The sequence below is a fragment of the Poeciliopsis prolifica genome, unplaced genomic scaffold, assembly GCF_027474105.1.
Source record: "Poeciliopsis prolifica strain line A6 unplaced genomic scaffold, Auburn_PproV2 SCAFFOLD138, whole genome shotgun sequence".
NCBI classification, from domain to species: domain Eukaryota; kingdom Metazoa; phylum Chordata; class Actinopteri; order Cyprinodontiformes; family Poeciliidae; genus Poeciliopsis; species Poeciliopsis prolifica.
In genome coordinates this window covers 232426-255972 of record NW_026562513.1, presented here as the reverse complement: position 1 = coordinate 255972, position 23547 = coordinate 232426, and the positions used below count along the sequence as shown (strand labels likewise).

The 23547-nt window shown below is 47.4% G+C and overlaps 1 protein-coding gene across 1 annotated transcript; it reads right to left on the bottom strand.

Annotated features, from left to right (window-relative positions):
• Nucleotides 1-61: 61 nt before the first annotated feature.
• LOC129355573 (translation initiation factor IF-2-like) lies at nucleotides 62-22841 on the bottom strand. The gene is made up of 6 exons (XM_055025170.1): nucleotides 22637-22841; nucleotides 14584-15398; nucleotides 14233-14505; nucleotides 13475-13595; nucleotides 6333-6536; nucleotides 62-126 (listed from the first exon to the last, which is right to left on the bottom strand). Exons 2-6 carry the CDS (start codon nucleotides 15316-15318, stop codon nucleotides 62-64), a joined length of 1398 nt encoding a protein of 465 aa, XP_054881145.1. The 5' UTR covers nucleotides 15319-15398; nucleotides 22637-22841.
• Between the last annotated feature and the right edge of the window lie 706 nt (nucleotides 22842-23547).

The following is a 23547-nucleotide window of genomic DNA, read 5'->3' as shown; positions in this document are numbered from 1 at the left end:
AGGCAGCGCTCTGCCCTTCATGGCGGCCGCTGGAGGCTTGGGGGCGGAGCAGGACGAGCCGTCACTGGAGCACTGGAGCACTGGTGCTGCCTCTGCTGGGCGGTTCATCGGGTTTCGACCCGGCAGCTGCAGGCGAGAAAACGCTTCAGGTTCAACCAGCATCACATTCCTCCATTTTCCTTCAATTCTTATTTCATTCAGGAAAAACCTTCACTGGTCTTAAAGGGCCAGTAGTCTGTTCTCCAGACACATGGTGGCCATTTTATACCATAATCAAGTAACTATGTTACCTTCACATAGTTACATAAAATATAACCTGAAAGAAATTTAGGTCTTCCTGCTTTAACGCTTCAAAATTGGGCTTCTGTCTCTTTAAGAAACTCCTACTCTTTCTGAAGCTCCGCCTCCAGGAAGTCACCCAACATGGCTCCTCTATTAACCCTTTAACGTTTTTACCAGCATTGCTCTGAGCAGCAGCTCCTATAATGAGCTCAGCAGTTCCAGCTGTTTGCTAATTACTGCTGGCTATTCTGAAGGAGCTGGGTGGGGAGGGGCTTCGCCTCAGAGGCGGGGCTAGGCCCACCCAGGTGTTCTGCAGCTGAATGGTTTTCTGCAGGTTTGTTTCCAATGAAGGAAAAACGTGAAAGTTAATTTTACATGATACTGTAAAGGGAAGTTTTATGAATTTGATCTATTCTGACATTAAAAACTAAAATCAGCTCCTTTTTTTTTTTGAACTTACATTTTTATTATTATTTTCTACAGAGCAAATATACAGCCATACATCAGTGGTACATAATACAAATGTTGACAATATAATGATTTTCATAAAATAAACATCTCAGCATAATATCTTACAACCTCAGCATCACATTTGTTGACTTCTTACTAAACAATCCTAAAATGGAAATAGACACTTCGTGGGATAGTTAAACACCATATGACAAACCTATTGGGTTTATTTACATCAACAGAGCTTCTGCTGGGCCCCAGCGCCGACTAAAAGTGTTTTTTGAAGTCTTAATGAGTATGTTATTTGTTCCATTCTATACAATTCCCTTACTTTTTGAACCCATAAGTCATAGGAAGGTGGCTCCAATTGCATCCACCTGATTGTAATACATTTCAGGTTTGCTGCTGTAAAAAGGATATTTAGCAGATATACTTTAGCCCGTCCTTGCAAACCCTCTGGTATAATACCAAGTAGTGCAACTGTAACATCCTTTGGTAAAACCCCTGGAAAGATATGACTTATGGCTCCGTACATCTCGTCCCAGAAGTTTTGAAGTTTGGGGCATGACCAGAAAATGTGTGTATGGTTGGGGTTTGCTGAGCCACAGTTTCTCCAACACAAGCTTGGAACCGTAGGATCCATCTTAGCAACTACATCTGGGGTCCTGAAATATCTGCTAATAATTTTCCATTTAAATTCCCGCCACATGTTCGAGTTTGTAACTCGATGTGCTTCAGTCCAGACTCCCTCCCATGTTTCATCAGAAATGATTTTGGCCGTCTCTGCCTCCCATCTTTGCTTTGTCCAAGTGGGTTTATTAAGGTTCATTGACAGAAATACACTATATAACTTTGCTATCAGTTTTTTATTCCCTTCCCCTTTCTGGAAATGGATTAAAGATTTTCTAATGGTGTGGGATTTAGTATTCTTTTCCAGTCCCTGTGTGCAGACAAGAAAGAGCGCAACTGTAAATATCTAAAGAAATCACTCTTCAAATGACATAAGTCCGTTCCTGTCAATCAACTGGTGAATGAATATAAGCCCCTGTTCAGCCCACTTAGAAAAATTTCTGTCTAAGAAATTGGGTGTGAAGGATTTGGCATGTCCAATACTTGTTAATATTGATAAACCTCTTGGTAGCTTGAATGAAATTCGCACTTTGTTCCAAATGTTAAGAGTGGTTTTAGTCCACAGTGGCAGTTCCTTTACTGGAATATCTAAAAATGGCAATACCTTTAATGGTACTGAGCACTTTGCTTGCTCAATACTCAGCCATCTTGTTTGAGAGTCCTGTTGGATCCATGAAATTAAAGGCCTTAACTGAGCTGCCCAAAAATAGTATTTTAAAACAGGAAGACTGAGACCCCCTTCCATCTTACTTCTTTGAAGTGTTTTATATTTTATGCGAGGGCGCTTGCTTTGCCATATGAATTTCGATATCATTTTATCCAATTCAAGGAACGTAGATTTTGGTATGATAACCGGAACCATCTGGAACAAATACAATAATCTGGGTAACAGATTCATATGAATGGTTTCAATGCGGCCGAGGAGGGACAGAGGCAATGCTGACCATCGCTCTAGATCCTTTTTAATTATAGCCAGCGTTTTAATGTAATTGATATGATACAAATCATTTAATGAGAGAGGAATATTGATGCCTAGGTATTTAATGCCCCTCCCTGGCCACCTAAAGCCGCTTTGTTGTTTAACCCCTAGTGGAATATTGCCATTGACATCCATTGCCTCTGTCTTATCAACATTTATTTTATAGCCCGAAAAATGGCCAAAAAAGAGATCATTTCCCTCAGACGTGGTATTGATGATGTAGGATCAGACAGATACAAAAATCAGCTCCTTTAAGATGTTCATTACAACAGAACCCGACAGAATCAGAACCTTCAGTCTGCTTGGAAAACGCAAAGCATCAAATTTAGAACCAGTTCAGAAATACAAGTCCAGCCTAAAAAGGACCGAAGAGTAACAAAAGTTCAATTTTTTAAACTTTTTATCTGATTGATAAAAGCAGATTTTATATCTTTTCTTTAATAAAAACATTTGTTGTTTTTTTTCCACTTCGTTTTAAAATTACAATTTATTTCTACATGAAGGATTTTTTGTTTTTCTTCTTGAATCTCGACCTGGAAGAAGATCGATGTTACCTCTCAGGTGAACCACAGAACCTGAACCTGAACCAGAACCAGAACCAGAACCTGAACCAGAACCAGAACCAGAACCTGAACCTGAACCAGAACCAGAACCAGAACCTGAACCAGAACCAGAACCTGAACCTGAACCCGAACCAGAACCAGAACCTGAACCAGAACCAGAACCTGAACCTGAACCTGAACCCGAACCAGAACCAGAACCTGAACCAGAACCAGAACCTGAACCTGAACCCGAACCAGAACCAGAACCTGAACCAGAACCAGAACCTGAACCAGAACCCGACAGCACAGCCGGTCTGATCAGAGAGCATGAATCTCGCCGCTCCACCTGTGTGAAGGTGTTTCAACACCTACGCCGCTCTCAGGGTCAGCATCACCATGGCAACCAGCTGGTTTCCGTGGCAACCCGATCACACCATCAGAAATGTGTCGGTGAGAAAAAAAACGATGTTTACACGATCAACTCCAATCCTGGAGGAAGGAAAGGTAAAATATACCAAAAAAAACCTTCACTGACCCTGGCCTCTACCTGACCTTTACCTGACCTTTACCTGGCCTTTACCTGGCCTCTACCTGACCTTTACCTGACCTTTACCTGGCCTTTACCTGGCCTCTACCTGACCTTTACCTGACCTTTACCTGGCCTTTACCTGGCCTCTACCTGACCTTTACCTGGCCTCTACCTGGCCTTTACCTGGCCTCTACCTGACCTCTACCTGACCTTTACCTGGCCTTTACCTGGCCTCTACCTGGCCTTTACCTGGCCTCTACCTGACCTTTACCTGGCCTCTACCTGACCTTTACCTGGCCTCTACCTGACCTTTACCTGGCCTCTACCTGGCCTCTACCTGACCTCTACCTGGCCTTTACCTGGCCTCTACCTGACCTTTACCTGACCTTTACCTGACCTCTACCTGGCCTCTACCTGGCCTCTACCTGGCCTTTACCTGGCCTCTACCTGACCTTTACCTGGCCTCTACCTGGCCTCTACCTGACCTCTACCTGACCTTTACCTGGCCTTTACCTGACCTTTACCTGGCCTCTACCTGGCCTTTACCTGGCCTCTACCTGGCCTTTACCTGGCCTCTACCTGACCTTTACCTGGCCTCTACCTGACCTTTACCTGACCTCTACCTGGCCTCTACCTGGCCTCTACCTGACCTTTACCTGGCCTTTACCTGGCCTTTACCTGGCCTCTACCTGACCTTTACCTGGCCTCTACCTGGCCTTTACCTGGCCTCTACCTGACCTCTACTGACCTTTACCTGGCCTTTACCTGGCCTCTACCTGGCCTTTACCTGGCCTCTACCTGACCTTTACCTGGCCTCTACCTGACCTTTACCTGGCCTCTACCTGACCTTTACCTGGCCTCTACCTGGCCTCTACCTGACCTCTACCTGGCCTTTACCTGGCCTCTACCTGACCTTTACCTGACCTTTACCTGACCTCTACCTGGCCTCTACCTGGCCTCTACCTGGCCTTTACCTGGCCTCTACCTGACCTTTACCTGGCCTCTACCTGGCCTCTACCTGACCTCTACCTGACCTTTACCTGGCATTTACCTGACCTTTACCTGGCCTCTACCTGGCCTTTACCTGGCCTCTACCTGGCCTTTACCTGGCCTCTACCTGACCTTTACCTGGCCTCTACCTGACCTTTACCTGGCCTCTACCTGACCTTTACCTGGCCTCTACCTGGCCTCTACCTGACCTCTACCTGGCCTCTACCTGACCTTTACCTGGCCTCTACCTGGCCTCTACCTGACCTCTACCTGGCCTTTACCTGACCTTTACCTGGCCTTTACCTGGCCTCTACCTGACCTCTACCTGACCTCTACCTGACCTTTACCTGACCTCTACCTGGCCTTTACCTGGCCTCTACCTGACCTCTACCTGACCTCTACCTGACCTTTACCTGGCCTTTACCTGACCTTTACCTGGCCTCTACCTGGCCTTTACCTGGCCTTTACCTGACCTCTACCTGGCCTTTACCTGGCCTCTACTTGACCTCTACCTGGCCTTTACCTGGCCTCTACCTGACCTCTACCTGGCCTTTACCTGGCCTCTACCTGGCCTCTACCTGGCCTCTACCTGACCTCTACCTGACCTTTACCTGGCCTTTACCTGGCCTCTACCTGGCCTCTACCTGACCTCTACCTGACCTTTACCTGGCCTTTACCTGGCCTTTACCTGACCTCTACCTGGCCTTTACCTGGCCTTTACCTGGCCTCTACTTGACCTCTACCTGGCCTTTACCTGGCCTCTACCTGACCTCTACCTGGCCTTTACCTGGCCTCTACCTGGCCTCTAACTGGCCTCTACCTGACCTCTACCTGACCTTTACCTGGCCTTTACCTGGCCTCTACCTGGCCTCTACCTGACCTCTACCTGGCCTTTACCTGGCCTTTACCTGGCCTTTACCTGTCAACACGTCCTTCTCTTGTTTTAAGTCCATTATTTACATATTCTTGTTCCGGTACAGTTCAGGCTCTGTACTAATATTTACTTCTGATTTTGCTGGAAAAGTTCATTTACAAACATGAAGTATTAAAACAAGCCAGATAAATTATCCAAATTAAAATCAGATGAGATAAACTAAACTCATTTTTACTTATTAACAATAATAGATCTATTTTCTTTCAATTGTAAGTACAACAAAACCAAAAAGCTAAACTAAAATAATTTGAGGTTAAGAGGATAAAATTATGGTAAAACAAATCGTAAGCTGTACATTAAGATAAGGTCATTAAAAAAATTGCAAATATAGATTGGGCAGCTAAAGTTAAGGAAAACTAACGCTAAGCTAACCTGAAGGCTAACCTAACCTGAAGGCTAAGCTAACCTGAAGGCTAAGCTAAACTAGGCTAAAACATTTAAATACCTTTTCTTGTGTTAAAACGTCTAATCCAGCCGTATGCTAGTCCTGAACAGAGCAGAGAATTAGGAGAAACTCAACTGAGATTCCTGACAGACTGAGCGAAGCGTCATCCTTCATAGGCGCCTGATGCTTACCTGAGCTTTCAGGTAATCTTTTGGAATCTTTGGGAATCTTTGGGAATCTTTGGGATCGCCCCCTGGGAGCTAAAACCTTCTCTGCATCAGGATTTTTCACAGAAATAGAAACTACATGCATCTTTCTTTCTGGACCCAAAGTTACACTTTCTCTGGATCTTTACTGAAATAAAGAGGAACAGGAAGTAGTTTTAAGAGAGCAGCAGCGCTCAGACACCAGCAGATCTCTGGATCTCTACCACATGTGACCTTTGACCCCAACTTGCTCAAATTCCCTGTCTCTGCAAGATTGGGGCAGAAGACAGTTTTATTTCACTCCAGCAACCCGACTGCTTCACGTCTGTCCCGATTAAATGGCGGCAGAGACGCAGGAAGTCCAGAGGAAGACAGGAAATGAGTGTGGAAGCCCCGCCCCCTCACCTTTGCTGCTGGCCGCGTTGATCTCGCTGATCCCCGCAGACGAAGAGCTCTGGCCGGCCGCCACACCTTTCACAGGAAGCTTGGAGGCGGCGGGAGCAGGTGGTCGCCATGAAGACCCGGGGGCTGACTGCTGATTGGATGATGGTTTGGGAATGGAGGCGGTGGGACTGTGAGCGACTCCTGGAGCTCGAGGTTTGGGAATACCTGGAAGCAAATACAACGACCGTCTTCAAGAAAAGAACGAGAAACAGAAACAAATTCAACTTTCTCTGAGAATCAAGATGCAGACATTATGAAGATGTTTCCATCCATCCATCCATCCATCATCCATCATCCATCCATCCATCCATCATCCATCATCCATCCATCCATCATCCATCATCCATCCATCATTCATCATTCATCCATCCATCCATCATCCATCCATCATCCATCCATCCATCCATCATCCATCCATCATCCATCATCCATCCATCATTCATCATCCATCCATCATCCATCATCCATCCATCCATCATCCATCCATTCATCATCCTCCATCATCCATCCATCATCCATCCATCATTCATCATCCTCCATCATCCATCCATCATCCATCCATCCATCATCCATCCATCATCCATCCATCCATCATCCATCCATCCATCCATCCATCATCCATCATCCATCCATCCATCATCCATCATCCATCCATCCATCCATCATCCATCATCCATCCATCATTCATCATTCATCCATCCATCCATCATCCATCCATCATCCATCCATCCATCCATCATCCATCCATCATCCATCATCCATCCATCATTCATCATCCATCCATCATCCATCATCCATCCATCCATCATCCATCCATTCATCATCCTCCATCATCCATCCATCATCCATCCATCATTCATCATCCTCCATCATCCATCCATCATCCATCCATCCATCATCCATCCATCATCCATCCATCCATCATCCATCCATCCATCCATCCATCATCCATCATTCATCCATCATTCATTCATCCATCATCCATCCATCCATCATCCATCCATCATCCATCCATCATCCATCCATCCATCCATTCATCATCCATCCATCATCCATCCATCCATCATCCATCCACCATCCATTCATCATTCATCATCCATCCATCATCCATCATCCATCCATCCATCATCCATCATCCATCCATCCATCCATCCATCATACATCATTCATCCATCATTCATTCATCCATCATCCATCCATCATCCATCCATCATCCATCCACCATTCATCATTCATCATCCATCCATCATCCATCATCCATCCATCATCCATCCATCCATCCATCCATCCATCATCCATCCATCATTCATCATCCATCCATCCATCCATCATCCATCCATCCATCCATCATTCATCCATCCATCATTCATCCATCATTCATTCATCCATCATCCATCCATCCATCCATCCATCATTCATCCGTCCATCATCCATCCATCATCCATCCATCATCCATCCATCATCCATCCGTCCATCATCCATCCATCATCCATCCATCATCCATCCATCCATCATCCATCCATCCATCCATCCATCATCCATCCATCATTCATTTATCCATCATCCATCCATCCATCATCCATCCATCATTCATCATCCATCCATCATCCATCATCCATCCATCCATCATCCATCCACCATCCATCCATCATCCATCCATCATCCATCCATCATCCATCCGTCCATCATCCATCCATCATCCATCCATCATCCATCCATCCATCATCCATCCATCCATCCATCCATCCATCATCCATCCATCATTCATTTATCCATCATCCATCCATCCATCATCCATCCATCATTCATCATCCATCCATCATCCATCATCCATCCATCCATCATCCATCCATCATCCATCCGTCCATCATCCATCCATCATCCATCCATCATCCATCCATCCATCATCCATCCATCCATCCATCCATCATCCATCCATCATTCATTTATCCATCATCCATCCATCCATCATCCATCCATCATTCATCATCCATCCATCCATCATCCATCCATCCATCATCCATCCACCATCCATTCATCATCCATCCATCCATCCATCCATCATTCATCCATCCACCATCCATTCATCATCCATCCATCATCCATCCATCCATCATCCATCCATTCATTCATCCATCATCCATCCATCCATCATTCATCCATCATTCATTCATCCATCATCCATCCATCCATCATTCATCCATCATCCATCCATCCATCATCCATCCATCATTCATCATCCATCCATCATCCATCCATCCATCCATTCATCATCCATCCATCATTCATCATCCATCCATCATCCATCCATCATCCATCATCCATCCATCCATCCATCATTCATTCATCCATCCATCATTCATCATCCATCCGTCCATCCATCCATCATCCATCCATCATCCATCCATCCATCATCCATCCATCATCCATCATCCATCCATCATTCATCATCCATCCATCATCCATCATCCATCCATCCATCCATCATCCATCCATCCATTCATCATCCATCCATCATCCATCCATCATTCATCCGTCCATCACCATCCATCCATCATCCATCCATCATCCATCCATCATCCATCCGTCCATCACCATCCATCCATCATCCATCCATCATCCATCCATCATCCATCCATCCATCATCCATCCATCCATTTGTTTTTCTTCTTGAATCTCGACCTGGAAGAAGATCGATGTTACCTCTCAGGTGAACCACAGAACCAGAACCTGAACCTGAACCTTTTCAGGTTCAGGTCCATCATTCATCATCATCATGGATCATGGATGATGGTTCCTTAATCCATTATTCATCCATCCATCCATCCATCATCCATCCATCCATAAATCCATCCATAATCCATCAATCATCCATCCTTAATCCATCATCCATCCATCATCCATCCATCATCCATCCATCAATCATCCATCATTCATCATCCATCCATCATCCATCCATCCATCATCCATCATCCATCCATCCATCCATCATCCATCCATCATCCATCATCCATCCATCATCCATCCATCCATCATCCATCCATCAATCCATCCATCCATCATCCACCCATCCATCCATCATTCATCATCCATCCATCCATCATCCATCCATCATCCATCCATCATCCATCTATCCATCATCCATCCATCCATCATCCATCCATCTATCCATCATCCATCCATCTATCCATCATCCATCCATCATCCATCCATCCATCATCCATCCATCTATCCATCATCCATCCATCATCCATCCATCCATCATCCATCCATCCATCCATCATCCATCCATCATCCATCCATCATCCATCCACCATCCATCAATCCATCCATCATCCATCCACCATCCATCCATCATCCATCCATCCATCCATCATCCATCCATCCATCCATCCATCATCCATCCATCCATCATCCATCCATCTATCCATCATCCATCCATCATCCATCTATCCATCATCCATCCATCCATCCATCATCCATCCATCCATCCATCCATCCATCCATCCATCATCCATCCATCATCCATCCATCATCCATCCATCATCCATCCACCATCATCCATCCACCATCCATCAATCCATCCATCATCCATCCATCATCCTTTCATCATCCATCCACCATCCATCCATCATGCATCCATCCATCATCCATCCATCCATCATCCCTCCATCCTCCCATCATACTTCGTCCAGCTCTTCCTGTTAGTGCGTCCTGAAGAGTCCAGCAGGTCCAGTTTGTCCATCATTCTGTACTGGGACAGGTTGTGGTTCCATCAGCTGCTGCTGGTTTTTTATGCACAAGATCTGAGATCTAATTCCCCCAAATTCCTCAAAATCCTTCAATGTTTGATTGTGTAGAAACAGATATGTGCAAAATTCTTCCAATGTTTCTCTGAGAAATTTCATTTTCATTCAGTTCAATTATTTTCTCACACGTTTGTTGTCAAAGCAGAGATTCCTGGAAGACCACATGGATCAGGACAGCGAATGAAAACCTGGAAGTTTTGTCCTCCAGGAGTCTCTTTGTCCCAGGAGCTTTTGTTTTGTTGCTCCGACTTGTTTGTGGGACCAAACTGTGGCTTGATGCTGAACTTTATTGTTCTGCAGAAAAAACCATTTGTTGTGCCGTTAAGGACTCAGAAAGGAGGCGTTTAAACTTTTCACAGAGTTAAATATAAGTCTAAATTACAGCTGAGAAACCAGCAGACAGGACTGATCTTTCTGCAGCTGGATGGTTTACAGTGAAAGAACTGTGCAGCACTGCGTCACTCGTCATTTCTGCAGACTGATTCACACATTCTTTCCAAAGAGCGAGGCAGAGAGAATCCCTGAGAGAAACAAAAGGCTCCGGTTCCTCACACCCAGACCAGGAGGAGGGCAGAAGCTGCGGACATCAGACCGCCACCCACTTTGTGGAGCAAAACGCTCCGGGTTTCAGACGGTAAAACCAGGAACACTTTGTTCCGCAACTTCCTGTCACAGCACAGAGAATTACCTATAAGAAAACCAAGAAATTTCACAGGAACAAAAGAAAGATCTGCAAACATAAGAGGATGGATGAAATGCCAAACAATATTTCACAAAAACGCATCAAAAAAACCAAACGAATCCAAGCAAAAATCATCCATTCATCCATTGCGTTCAGGTCCAAGAAGTAGCAGATTCAGGAATCATTAACCAGTTTCTCATGTGGATCTCAATGAGTTTCCTATTGGAAACACCAACATTTTCCTGAATCCCCTCAGGATGGAGCTGAAAACGTCCAGACGGCTGCAGCTCTGCACCGGATGCTGGAGCTCCTGCACTCATCACTACGGCCGCATCATCCACACCACTTCCGGCCCGGCTCCGGCCCACTTCCGGCCCGCTTTAATCTAACTCCGTTTTGTTTTCCTAGAAAGTCCGGTCCGGTTGGTGAGGTGTGAATGCTAAGCTAACTCTGGTCCTCCAGAACCCGGTCAACCGGCCTGGGTTTCCAGAGACCGCTCCACAAGCAGGACTACAGAGCAAGGCATTCTGGGTAAAAGCAACCATGCTAGGCTAGCGTTAGCAATGGCTAAAGAGAAATCCTCCACCTGCTAAATTTTGATTTGATCCATTTATTATGAATATTTTCTGTTTAGGTTTTAATGGCTTCATGTTTCGCTATAAAGTTGTGATTATTACTCAGTTTAACTGAAATAATTCCAACAATAAGTGAATGATTCTAAGCCAAACATTGCTGTAAAACACACCGAACCACAGGAACCTTTCCCTGGACTTCGTGCTGCTGCTCGCTGCCTTCAGCCGGATCGGAACCACCCAGAACAGAGCAGGAAACATCTGGCTCAGTTTGGGTTCGGAGCAGCTGGGTTGGGTTACCTCAGGAATCACAGTTGGGTAAGGGCTGAGTTACAACACTCCATTACAGTCCCGCCAGAACCAGAACCAGACCAGAACCGCTCCCCACTTAGCCTCCAACCCGACTCATGAAATCACAAAAGACTCAGGACTCGAGTTTTTACTGTTTACAAGTCCAGGAAAACAACCCGAGAAACAAAACCTGCGGATTATTTCACTCAATCAACAGGAAATAAGAGGAAACAAAACCGCTAAAACTGAAGGAATGCTAAGTGTGACCGGTGGACTTCTGCGTTGTGTGTGTGGTGATCGGACGAACCACAAAGTATCAAGTCTGGGTTTGGAGGCAGTCTCCGTTTATTGATCTGTCAATCGGGAGATATTAGCATTAGCACATAGCATGTGCTCCAGTTCTCCAGCCCAATCTATACAACATAACACTGTTATAAAGGAGTAATAACTCAAATGAAAATATTCAAACACATATAATCAGCACAGATGGAAAAATAAACATTTGAAGAATATGAATGAAAGGGTTCCAATGGACCACAAAACTTGCCTCTCCCCAGTGGAACGAATGACAAAAGGGAAGAGGAAATGAATAACTTAACATTTATAACAGTCCTGGAGGACCCTGAACAAGAGAAGAAGAAAGTAAGGCGGAGCTGGAGGACCAAACCCCCCATAACAGAGACAGAAGAACACAAGAACAGCCAGATGCAAACTGACAAATTCATTAAAGAAAACATTTTTGTGTAAATATATAACTATTAATATAGACCCAGTTACATTAGCTAAGCTGCAAAGGAAGCTAAAGCAAGTGGTGATGCTAGGTTATCATAAACTTGCTAGCATAACATCTCTGGTTGCCTTCTGTTGTGTTGTTGTGTTTGCATTTTATTGGCCCTTCAGGGCCACCATAAAACTTCTCCATGCAGGTTTTCATGCTGTTCTGTGAAGATGAGAAACTGAAGCGTCTTTGTTTTGAGCTGATGATGCTTCCGGTGACAGCAGCCCTGAAACTCGCTCTGCTGCAGTTCCAGGTTCCCACAGTTCAGAACGTAAATCCATCTAGAAGCTGAACAACAACAGACGGACCGGTTTTCCAGATCGGCATCGAGTCCCTGCAGCCCGGCGCTGCCGTGGTGGCAGCATCATGCTGAGGGCTCGGGTCGTCTTCACGCAGATCAACATGCGGTGAGTTCAGAACCGGATCGTCTCAGTTTCCGTGTTCACCGGGCCCAGGAAGACATGTGGATGGGACCGGTTCCACTGACCAACGGCCCAAACGCAAAGCCGACTCACAGAAAAGAACCAGACTGGTGGAAATCCCGGTCCGAGGTCCGGAGGCGTCCGCTTGTCCCACCGGAACCAGGACAGACGGCTCATTGTCCTCCAGAGGGGAACGCTCAGGACAAAGACCCGCTTTCAGACGGAGACGGTCCAATGGTGTTTCCCAGCCGGACCCGTTCAACGAGTCAGAACCAGAACCGGGCTTTTAGTACAGAGCCAAAGATCTGTACTAAAAGGACGGACGGAGTGACCTCTGACCTCTGCAGGAAACAGAAACTGTCCGACCCAAAGCAGCTGGAGCGGTTCTGGACCCGGTTCCAGATACGGCAGTTAGAGCGGAAAACACTCTGCGCGTGCAGCTGGATTTACACCTCACACACACACACACACACACACACACACACACACACACACACACACACACACACACACACACACACACACACACACACACACACAGAGACTCACCCTGGTTCTGGTTCCTGGCTGCGGGTCCGTCAGCCTCTCCCCCGGCGCCGTCCGGTCCCAGTGGCGGCGCCGGCCCCCGGTCGGGCCGGCCGCTGCGTCCCGGCGGCCCGGAGGCGGCCCTCTGTAGGAAGAGCGGATGTTTGGCCACGGCGCTCCAGCCCAGCGGCCCGGAGCGCCGCAGCGACACCAAGGCGTCGGCCATTCCCAGCCGGAGCGGAGCCGAAGACGAGGAAGACGAGGGGAGGAGGGAAACTGGGCCGGCTCAGAGGGAGGAAAGTCTCGGCCCCTCTACAAACACATGGAGAGTCTGGAGGCCCGGCCTCCGTCTGCTGGAGGAGCGGCCCCCGACCCGCCCCCATCGGGTCAGAACCGGGCCTGAATCCTGCAGATTACTGCAGCATACCACCGTCCTGTGTCGACACGCTCCCCGCAGCTGCGGCTCGCTCTGAGCGCGTGCAGCAGATCGGTTCTGGTACCGCAGCGGCTGCTGGTTCTGAGTCCAGACTGAAAAGATCCAGACCGCCTGAACCAGAACCAGTTCAGAGACCAGCAGGAGGCGGTTCTGGTTCAGCCCGTTTGTCACTGACATCAAAACCTCGACCCTAATTATCACCAGAGAACCATTTTACTGTTACTGGACCCGAAACCTACAGCCTGACCCGCTTCCTGTGTCAGAACTATGACCAGTTCTGGGACTGCAGTGAGTTCTGCTGCTGTTGGGTCGGGCTGTACTCAGTTTGGACCAGAACTTCACTCACCTTGCTGGGAGTCCTTGGCTTCTCCTGAGCAGTCTGTGTTGCAGCGTCTCTGACCGGATCAGAACCCACAGAGCTGCTGGACGCGGCTCGGCTCTCCGCTGCTTTCTTCTCTGGTGGTGCAGACGGCGAGGCCGCCGCCCCCTGGTGGTCGGCCCGGGAAGCCGCACCTTTCCCCCTGCTGGGCCGGAGGAGCCGGGCCACTTTAATCGGACCTGGAGTCGGTTTTCTACTGCCGGCCACTTCGGCTCTCCTGCTGGGTTCTGGTCGGTTCTGCTGAGCAGACGGAAAACATCTGGGAAGTTCTGATAAAGGGTTAGAACCTAATCTGAGTTCAAAGGTCATCCGAAGTACCTGAGCAGGTGTTCTGGATGGAGACGGGTTCTGGGTTCCCTTTGTCTCCAGGCTGGAGGTTCTGGCAGCGCCGCTCGGCCCGGTTCGGGTCACGTGGACGACCCGAGGTGGAGCGGCGCCTCCGACTGGACTGCTGGAGGTCTGAGAGGTTCTGCTGAGGTTCTGGGAGGCAGCGGGACCGTCCGGGTCGCCCCGCGGCGGTCCCGCTGCCCTCAACGGGTCCGATCCCCCGTCCTGCGGGTCCGGTCCGGCGCCGGGCCCAGCTGGACTCGCCTGGCTCAGCGTCACACACACGTCTGAGCTCACAGACACAAACAGCGCCTCGTCTTCCTCGTCTTCCTCATCATCAGCTGGGATCTCCGTCGCGTCCGAGTCGGCGGCGTAGCAGCTGCCGTTGCCCTGGTAACCGTCCAGGTGGAACCCGGCGCTGCTGGCGTCCAGGTAGAGCGAGGCGGAGGCGTCGGTCTGGAGCCGCCCTTCCTCTTCCTCCTCTTGCTCCTCTTCCTCCTCCTCCTCCTCCTCCTCCTCCTCAGGAGCCCACCTGGACAGCACCAGCTCCTGCAGGTGGGCGGGCATCACTGCGGTCGTCGTGGTCGCCGCCAGCAGGCTCTCGGTCCGGCCGCTCGGACTCCGCAGCGACTCCGGAGACGACGAAGAGGAGGAGGAAGAGGAGAGCGGGAAGGCGCTGCCGTTGTGGTGGCCTTGGCGACGAAGAGGCAGCTTCATGTTGCTCATGTCCAGACGGAGTCAGAAGTTTCTCAAACTCTCCGCTCGGTTCACATGTTGCCTCACACAGAAACAGCCCGGGTCACTTCCTGTGCAGAACCAAAACCTCAGTAAATGCAAAATAAAACTCTGGATTTGGTGAAATAAATTATATCACGTCTAAAAATCTGAATCCTTTAAAGCTGAAATGTCTCATCGTAGTTTTTTCATATTTTCATGCAGAGTTTCAGTAATCTGACTGGGAAATGTCGCCCCCTGCAGGCTGAATCTTCCTGGTGTTTCCAGTGGAGGGAGTCACATCTGGGTCGGTTCTGGTCGTTTTTTGTGGGTCAGAGACTAAAAGAACCGGAGCAGCTAAATAAAAGCCTTCAGAACCGGGTCAGACCTCTTTTCTCTCCCCGGTAACAACCGACTCATCTTCCTCACTTCCAGGTGGAGGAAGATGAAGAGGAGCGAGATGAAGCTGCAGCAGACCCACAGAACCTCACCGGATCCACAGAACCTCACCGGACCCACAGAACCTCACCGGACCCAATAACGGTTCTCGGAACGGTCGGGGGGTTTAGAGGTCCGATCCGGTTCTGAACAAATCTTACTCCAGAGAAAAAGGAGCTGGGAAAGCAGATACTGATCACATGATCAAAACGGACCGGACCGCCTCAGTGTTTCCGTGGGCTGTTTTGGACCGGAACCAGAAGCTATTCTGCTGCGTTTAATCATCATGAATGAGCATCTCGGCTGCTGGGCAGCTTCTGCTATTCCACGAACTGCTAACCTCGAAAACTTTCCCTACATGCATTTTTCTGGATACGTTCCAAGATTAAAGATTTCCTGAAACATTTTAATATTTCTGCTTCATTTGATTTCAACGGTTTGGCCAAAATAATTAGACCAAGTTTCTCCAAGCCAGTGTTTTCTGAGCTCTTCATGTTGGAGGATTTTTGTGTTGAAGGAAATAAATGTGACCAGGTATTTTTCAGTCTCCGGGCAGAAATTCATCCACCAGATCATCAGGACCTACGGTTGGACCCAAAGGGATCTCCGGTTGGACCAACGGGGTCTCCGGTTGGACCAAAGGGGTCTCCGGTTGGACCAAAGGGATCTCCGGTTGACCAAGGGATCTCCGGTTGGACCAAAGGGATCTCCGGTTGGACCAAGGGGATCTCCGGTTGGACCAACGGGTCTCCGGTTGGACCAAGGGGATCTCCGGTTGGACCAAGGGGATCTCCGGTTGGACCAACGGGGTCTCCGGTTGGACCAAGGGGATCTCCGGTTGGACCAACGGGATCTCCGGTTGGACCAACGGGGTCTCCGGTTGGACCAAGGGGATCTCCGGTTGGACCAACGGGATCTCCGGTTGGACCAACGGGGTCTCCGGTTGGACCAAGGGGATCTCCGGTTGGACCAAGGGGATCTCCGGTTGGACCAAAGGGATCTCCGGTTGGACAAGGCATCGTTGGGCTACAGAATATTTAATAAGTTCTTCATCCAGATTTCAGAACATTGAAACGATTTAAAATCCCTTTCTCCTCACCCTTCCAGGTCGGAGCTGAACTCTGGACTCGGTCCGGGTGGTTCCGTCAAACCGGGTCAGGCAGAGACGGGTCCTACATTCACCCAGGCAGTCTAATTGGACCGACCCGGCAGCTCATCCCGTCCTGTTAGAATCAGCCGCTGGCACTGGCTCAGAGAGGAGAAACACTGCGCCGCGTTTACACGCCTGTCAGGTCGGTTCTGATCCGACGGGCCGAGTGAAGGAGCAGAAATATGACGGAGAAGCAGCACCATGAAATGGTTGCTGAGAGAAATCTGCCGTCTGATGGAGAGAAAGGAGCTTCAGCCAGGTCCCAGACTCCAGGGCAATCAGATGTTGATGCTGCGATTGGCTGGAATAAACAGGAAGTAGACGTCACCTCTAAAAAGCAGGCCGCGTCCCTCCCTCCCAGATGAAAGCTGGACTTTTACATTTATTCAAAGTTTGGTGCCTCTGGTAAGGCACAGGCCCACAGTTCCCCATGTCTGGATTTACTCTGTGAACGTTTCCATCTCTTCGGCTAACTCTTTTCAGAAAACACCAAATCCAACTTCAGCCAGCATAGAAACATTTCTGCAAAGCTTTTTCAAATTCTGACATTTGCACCAACCGTTTCTAATGCGACACTTTAAAATGTGCATAACCACGACCTTTACGACACACACCGACACACACACACATCGACACACAGCCACACACACACACACACCGACACACACACACCGACACACACACACATCGACACACAGCCACACACACACACACACAGCCACACACACACCGACACACACACACAGCACACACACACACACAGCCACACACACCGACCCACTCACACCGACCCACACACACCGACCCACTCACACCGACCCACTCACACCGACCCACACACACCGACCACACACACCGACCCACTCACACCGACCCACACACACCGACCCACTCACACCGACCCACTCACACCGACCCACTCACACCGACCCACTCACACCGACCCAGACCCGATCCCCTGATCCATTCATGAAGTCTCTCGACTCGCTGCTTCGTGTTTCGTCTCCAGAAAACAACGCAGCTGGAGCGGTTCCCGTGGCAACGGGACAGAGGAAGGATGTGTCACTCGCAGCATGCAGGGGCGACTGCCGACGCAGCAAAATGAGGTCAGAGGTCAGCCTGAAACTGTCAGAACCACCAGAACCAAAAAGAGTAATCTGAACCTGTAGAGCCAATCAGAACCGGTCCCTGAAGACCCATGTGGAGACGCGTCAGGACGGCGCTGCCGTCAGTCCGACCTGCAGCGGTTCTGTTCTTCCACTGGGCCCAATCTAGTTTTACATCTCCATAGAGAATCTGTGACATCAGCCAGGAACCCACCAGAACCTCCTGGTTCTGACCCTCGCTGTGACCCGTTAAAGCTCTGTGTTCTGAACGGACCGGCCCAAGGTTCTGCTGCTGAGTCATGGTAGTGGCAGCGTCATGCTTTAGCTCCATGTGAACCAGAACCACAAATTATGGCGACAAACTATAATGCTATCATTTATAGACTATTTTTTTAATGATAATTTAATTTCTGAGCAACATTTGGGTTTTTAAATATCCACAATAAATAAACAACCAAAACATTAACATGGATTATGATTCAGTTTCAACAGGGAAAAGTGGGAGGACTCTTTCACCTGAACGTTTCCGACACACACACACACACACACACACACCACACACACACACACACACACACACACACACACACACACACACACACACACACACACACAGTAACTGTTGCCGCAGTCTTAACTTACTCCTCTGGCTCCTTCTGAAGGCAGAAAAAAAACAGATCCAGTAGGAAATGATTCCTCCAGCTGGCCGGACTGGGACAGACTGGGACAGACTGGGAGGAACTGGGATGCTGGTCCTCACGCTCTGTGCTGCGCGATCACGCGTTATGTGTGACCCATCGCTGCTGCGTTTTCCCATCCAGGCGGAGGGAGGAAGAGGAGGAGGAGGAGGGATCCTGCAGTAAACACAAATCGGCTGCTTCTGGCACAGACTACGGCAAGAGGGGAGGGACATTCCTCTACAGCACACGCAGGGCCAGGGGTGGGGGGGTTCTGGCCCAGATCCTTCTCCGTTCTGTTCAGCATCAGCAGCAGAAACCTAAACATGTAATCTGATGCAGCGCGAGCCGGAATCAGGCAGCCAATCAGAGGCCGGCTCAGATTACCGAGGAACTTTAAAGCCGCGGCTGGCCTCCCCGGTAACATGATGACTGCTCACGTGCGACCTGCTGAACGACACGACCCTCACGTCATCTGCCTGGAATCGCTTCGCAGGAAAAGATCCAAACATGGGAAAGTCGGATAAAAACGGATGAGTTCCTGTTTCAGACGCCGGGCCAACGAACCGCTAGCTCCCATAAAACACAGAATATCTGAAACGGAACGGGTTCATTTAGGCTGAAATAGATCAGATTATCAATTCGTTACTCATCAAATTCGTGTTAGAGGGGGTGCTGTGGTGGTGCAGGGGCAAAGTACAAGCTACGTATGGAACCCTCAGACCTGGAGGCAGAGGTTGCAGGTTTGATTCCGGGCCTGACGTTTGCTGCCTGTCTTCCCTCTCTCTCATAACCCTCTTTCAAATAAACGCCCATCGAGCCAGAGCAGCATATCGGGGCAGACGTCGTGTTTCTACATGCAAAAACTGCCGGCTGACGAACTTCAGGAAAACTCCTGAAACGTTTATCCTGAAGTTTGTGTCTGAAACGTTTGGAGCAACGAACGTTTCCTGAGTGAGAGAAAGTCTGGAAACTCTGAGTGAGATCCTCTAATCAGATCCAGCTTCTCCCACACAGGAAGCGTGAATGGAAATGTTTTCTGTCATGATAACCAGTCTTCCTTAAGAGTTTTGGAACGCCATGCTTTACCCAAGGGGTCAGAGGTCACATGAAGGTGTCACTGTCCTCTGCACAAACTCTCCAATAAAACTAAGGAAATGGTGCCCCAGTTTTCTGCGCCTTGATGCCTTCACTGAGCCCTGGAAACACAGAGCAGCCGAAAACAACCGGCAGCCAGTTGGAGGAGAGGAAGGTGTGCGGTGAGACCAGCATCCATCTGCTGCTGCAGCCAAAATAACTAAACACAGAACTGAGAGTGAAATCTCTCTGTTGCTCCCTTCCAGCCAGTCAGACATCTTTTAAGATGTTTTAAAGCAGTCTGGATCAGGAGCTCGCTGGGAGTTTTTATTGATTTTAGTTTTTATAAGACCTGATCATTTTCAGATAAATGTTTCTATCATACCTCTCAACTATCAATGATAAACTATACAACTTTTAACTATCAAAAAGAAGCACAATTTATATTGTTTTACTGTCTTCTTTGGATGCTTATTTGGAGTTACTGAAATTAATTATGTTCTGCAAATCTCGTTATAGCGAGTTTTATTTGTTTCAGTTGTATTTATTTCCTACATCTGGCAGCTCATCGGAAATATTAGCACCATGGCTACATATTAGACATTTTTACCATAATAATGCCTACCTGGTAAAAATGGTTACATTAAATAAAAGTATTGTTGCAGATCATTTACAACATTTTAAAACTACATTATCTCCAAATACCATTTAGCTGCTGAATGCTGCTAACAGCTAACTGCAACTTTCACATTATATCTAAACTTTATTGGACCTTTTATCACAACAGTAACATTGAATAAAATTAAAAAGCAGATTATTTGACAACATCCACTATATTAAAACTATTTTCATCTCGACTAGCTGTCTTTTAACTGGCAAATGCTACGTGTGGCTAACAGCTCAATGCTAGCTAAGTCATCTGCATTTTTCCAGTTATTTATCACAAAGGCTCCATGTTATAACTCTCAATGATATAAGATTTTTACTGTGAAACATAGCAATGATTAAAGTGGGTGTGGCTCAATACTGTGAAGAAAAGGGTCACAAAAAGAACCGAGCTACCAAAAGCTAACAGCTAACAGAGCTAAAGGCTCCGTTGTTGCTCTGGGAATAAGATGGTCTTTAGTTGAACGTCAAACAAATCCATGGCTCAACATTTCTGAGAAATCAGTTTAGAGTAGAACGTTTGTCAAGCAGCAGAACAGGTTTATGCAACTGAAGCTGCGGTCAAACTGTGGTTAAAGAGGTTAAACTGTCACTGAGGCTTAAATCCCATCAGAGCCGCTACTGTTGTTTTACTGTGTTCATGAATAATAGAAATGAAAAGCAGTTACTGATTAAATGCCAGCAACAAGTCTGAGCAGAGTGCAGCTTTCAACTCCACGCTGACATCCAGACACAAAAATGCCGATTATGACGAGCCAGAGAGCACAATCACAACTTAACCAAGGAGTGGCTGCATCAGACGAGGCCGTCCTGCTTTAACGGGAAATCTACAAGAACAGGAAACATCCACAGGCTTTAATCTGTGCTGAAAACTAAAATGAAATAAGATCAGCCAAACCTAGAGGAGATTTATTAAAGCTGAGCCCAGCAGCAGCAGCTGCAGCAGCAGCAGCAGCAGCAGCAGCAGCTGCAGCAGCAGCTGCAGCAGCAGCAGCTGCAGCTGCAGCAGCAGCAGCTGCAGCTGCAGCAGCAGCAGCTGCAGCTGCAGCAGCAGCAGCTGCAGCTGCAGCAGCAGCAGCTGCAGCTTCAGCAGCAGCAGCTGCAGCTGCAGCAGCAGCAGCTGCAGCTGCAGCAGCAGCTGCAGCAGACTTTATGGACAAAACTGAGTGGGATTGTTTTATCCAAAACTAGTTTCTTTCATATTTAAATAATGATGTTCTCTTTTGGATGAGAAAACATTTTCAACTCAAACATCTAAGACAAAACTTGACAAATATTTGTCCATCTTTTCCTGTGGGATCAGCTGACAGCATAAATAAGGGTTGAATTATGTCATCAAGCTAAGATATGTATCAATGCATTGCATTTTATTCCTAAGAAATTAACTGTAAAACAATGTCAGGACGTAAATTAATCAGGACTCATTAATTAATGGGATTAATACATGAATTATTAAGAGTTATTTAAGGAAGAATTACTGAAGATGGCAACTTAAAAAATACAACTGAATATAGAAGCAAAAATGTGTAAATAAAATGACCAAATCAAAAGGAGCCTGGTCTATGTGGACAGATGAATCTCTCAGAATAATTAAATTTAATGGCTGCAAAACTAAAAACTCATTGATAACAACACAGCCTCCAGCAGCAGACAAATCCATTAGTTTCCCTTTTTCTCTTCAGGATGAAATGACTGAGGAGCCAATCAGGAGCAGCTGGATGTCATGACAGTGTTTCCTGAAAGCTCTGCCATGCCAAGGAGAGCCACAGAGTCTATCTACTTAATCCTGGCCAGGCCTGCGGGATGATGCAGAGGACAATCTGTTACGTAACACCCAGAATGCTGCAGCAGCACAAATGTCCATCACACACAGGGACGTGGTGCTGCAGACAGAGTGGACAGAGAGAGGACACCTGGCCTGCAGCTGCAGGTGACCAGACATGCACTGACACCGCCGTGCACTTTATTCATTAAAGAAACCGCATCAAAGTTTTTCTGTTTACAGAAATATTAAAAAGACGATCATCAAAAACTTCACATTCTCTCTCAGGTTCACAAAAAATACGTTAAAATATTTACCCTGCTATAAAACTGTAGCTGCTGCTTCCTCAGTGGAAAATCTGCTGTTTCTTCGTGATGTTTAACCTCAGGAAAAATAAATCCTTGCTCCATCTTGTTTCTAATAAACAGTAAAATCCCGCAGTCAGTACACCTACCGTCTGCTGCAGCAGGAGCCACGCAGCAGGAGCCACGCAGCCTCACCTGGACACAACAGGAACCAGACTCTTCACGTTTCCTCCAGTAATCCTCCCGGCCCGGCCGAACCGCGCTCCAGGTGGGCCCAGCTGGTTCCGGTGGATGACGGTGATCACCGGAGGAGTCCTCAAGTCTCATCGGCTGGCAGCCAATCGGTGAAGTGAACCGGTCACTCACTCACATGGCTCACGCACTATATATATTGGCGGAGGAATACCTGATGAAAAAATACTTATCTTTTTAACTTCGACTGTTTGATATATAAAACGGCCAGTCAAACTGTCTTTGGGTTTTTTTGTGTTTTGCTTTGATGTGTTTCATTATCTCGTGGGTTGGCTTAGATTTATAACGGGTTAGATTCAGAAATGCACAAATAAAATCAACTTTACTGCGTCTGGCCAGCTTTACCTGCAGTTCTGACAGTGACTACTGCCCCCTGTAGGCCGAGGAAAGACTAACCGTTGGACGCCCTGACGTCTCTCCCGTTACGTTTCTGCAGTTTCCTGTCACAGCTTCACGCTGACAAGTCAGTGAAGTTCTGCAGCATTTTTTAATTGTTTAGCATGATTATTCATTTGATTCAGTTTTTATGTCGGAAGGCATGAAAATAAGCGACATTCCTGCGGTTGATATGGTTTTAATTGTACTTGATCAAATCTATCCATTCCCACTGTTCAGACTAAAACACAGCTTAGAAATTATAATACTGATATTATAATATACAACATTGACAATATGTAGTTTAATAATATGATCATTATGTATCATATGCCATCTTATATATAATGAAAATCACTGATTTTAATATAATCAGCAATTATGTTTTTATACATTTTAAAGGAAGGAAGAAAAGCTAAAACAAGAGAACTGG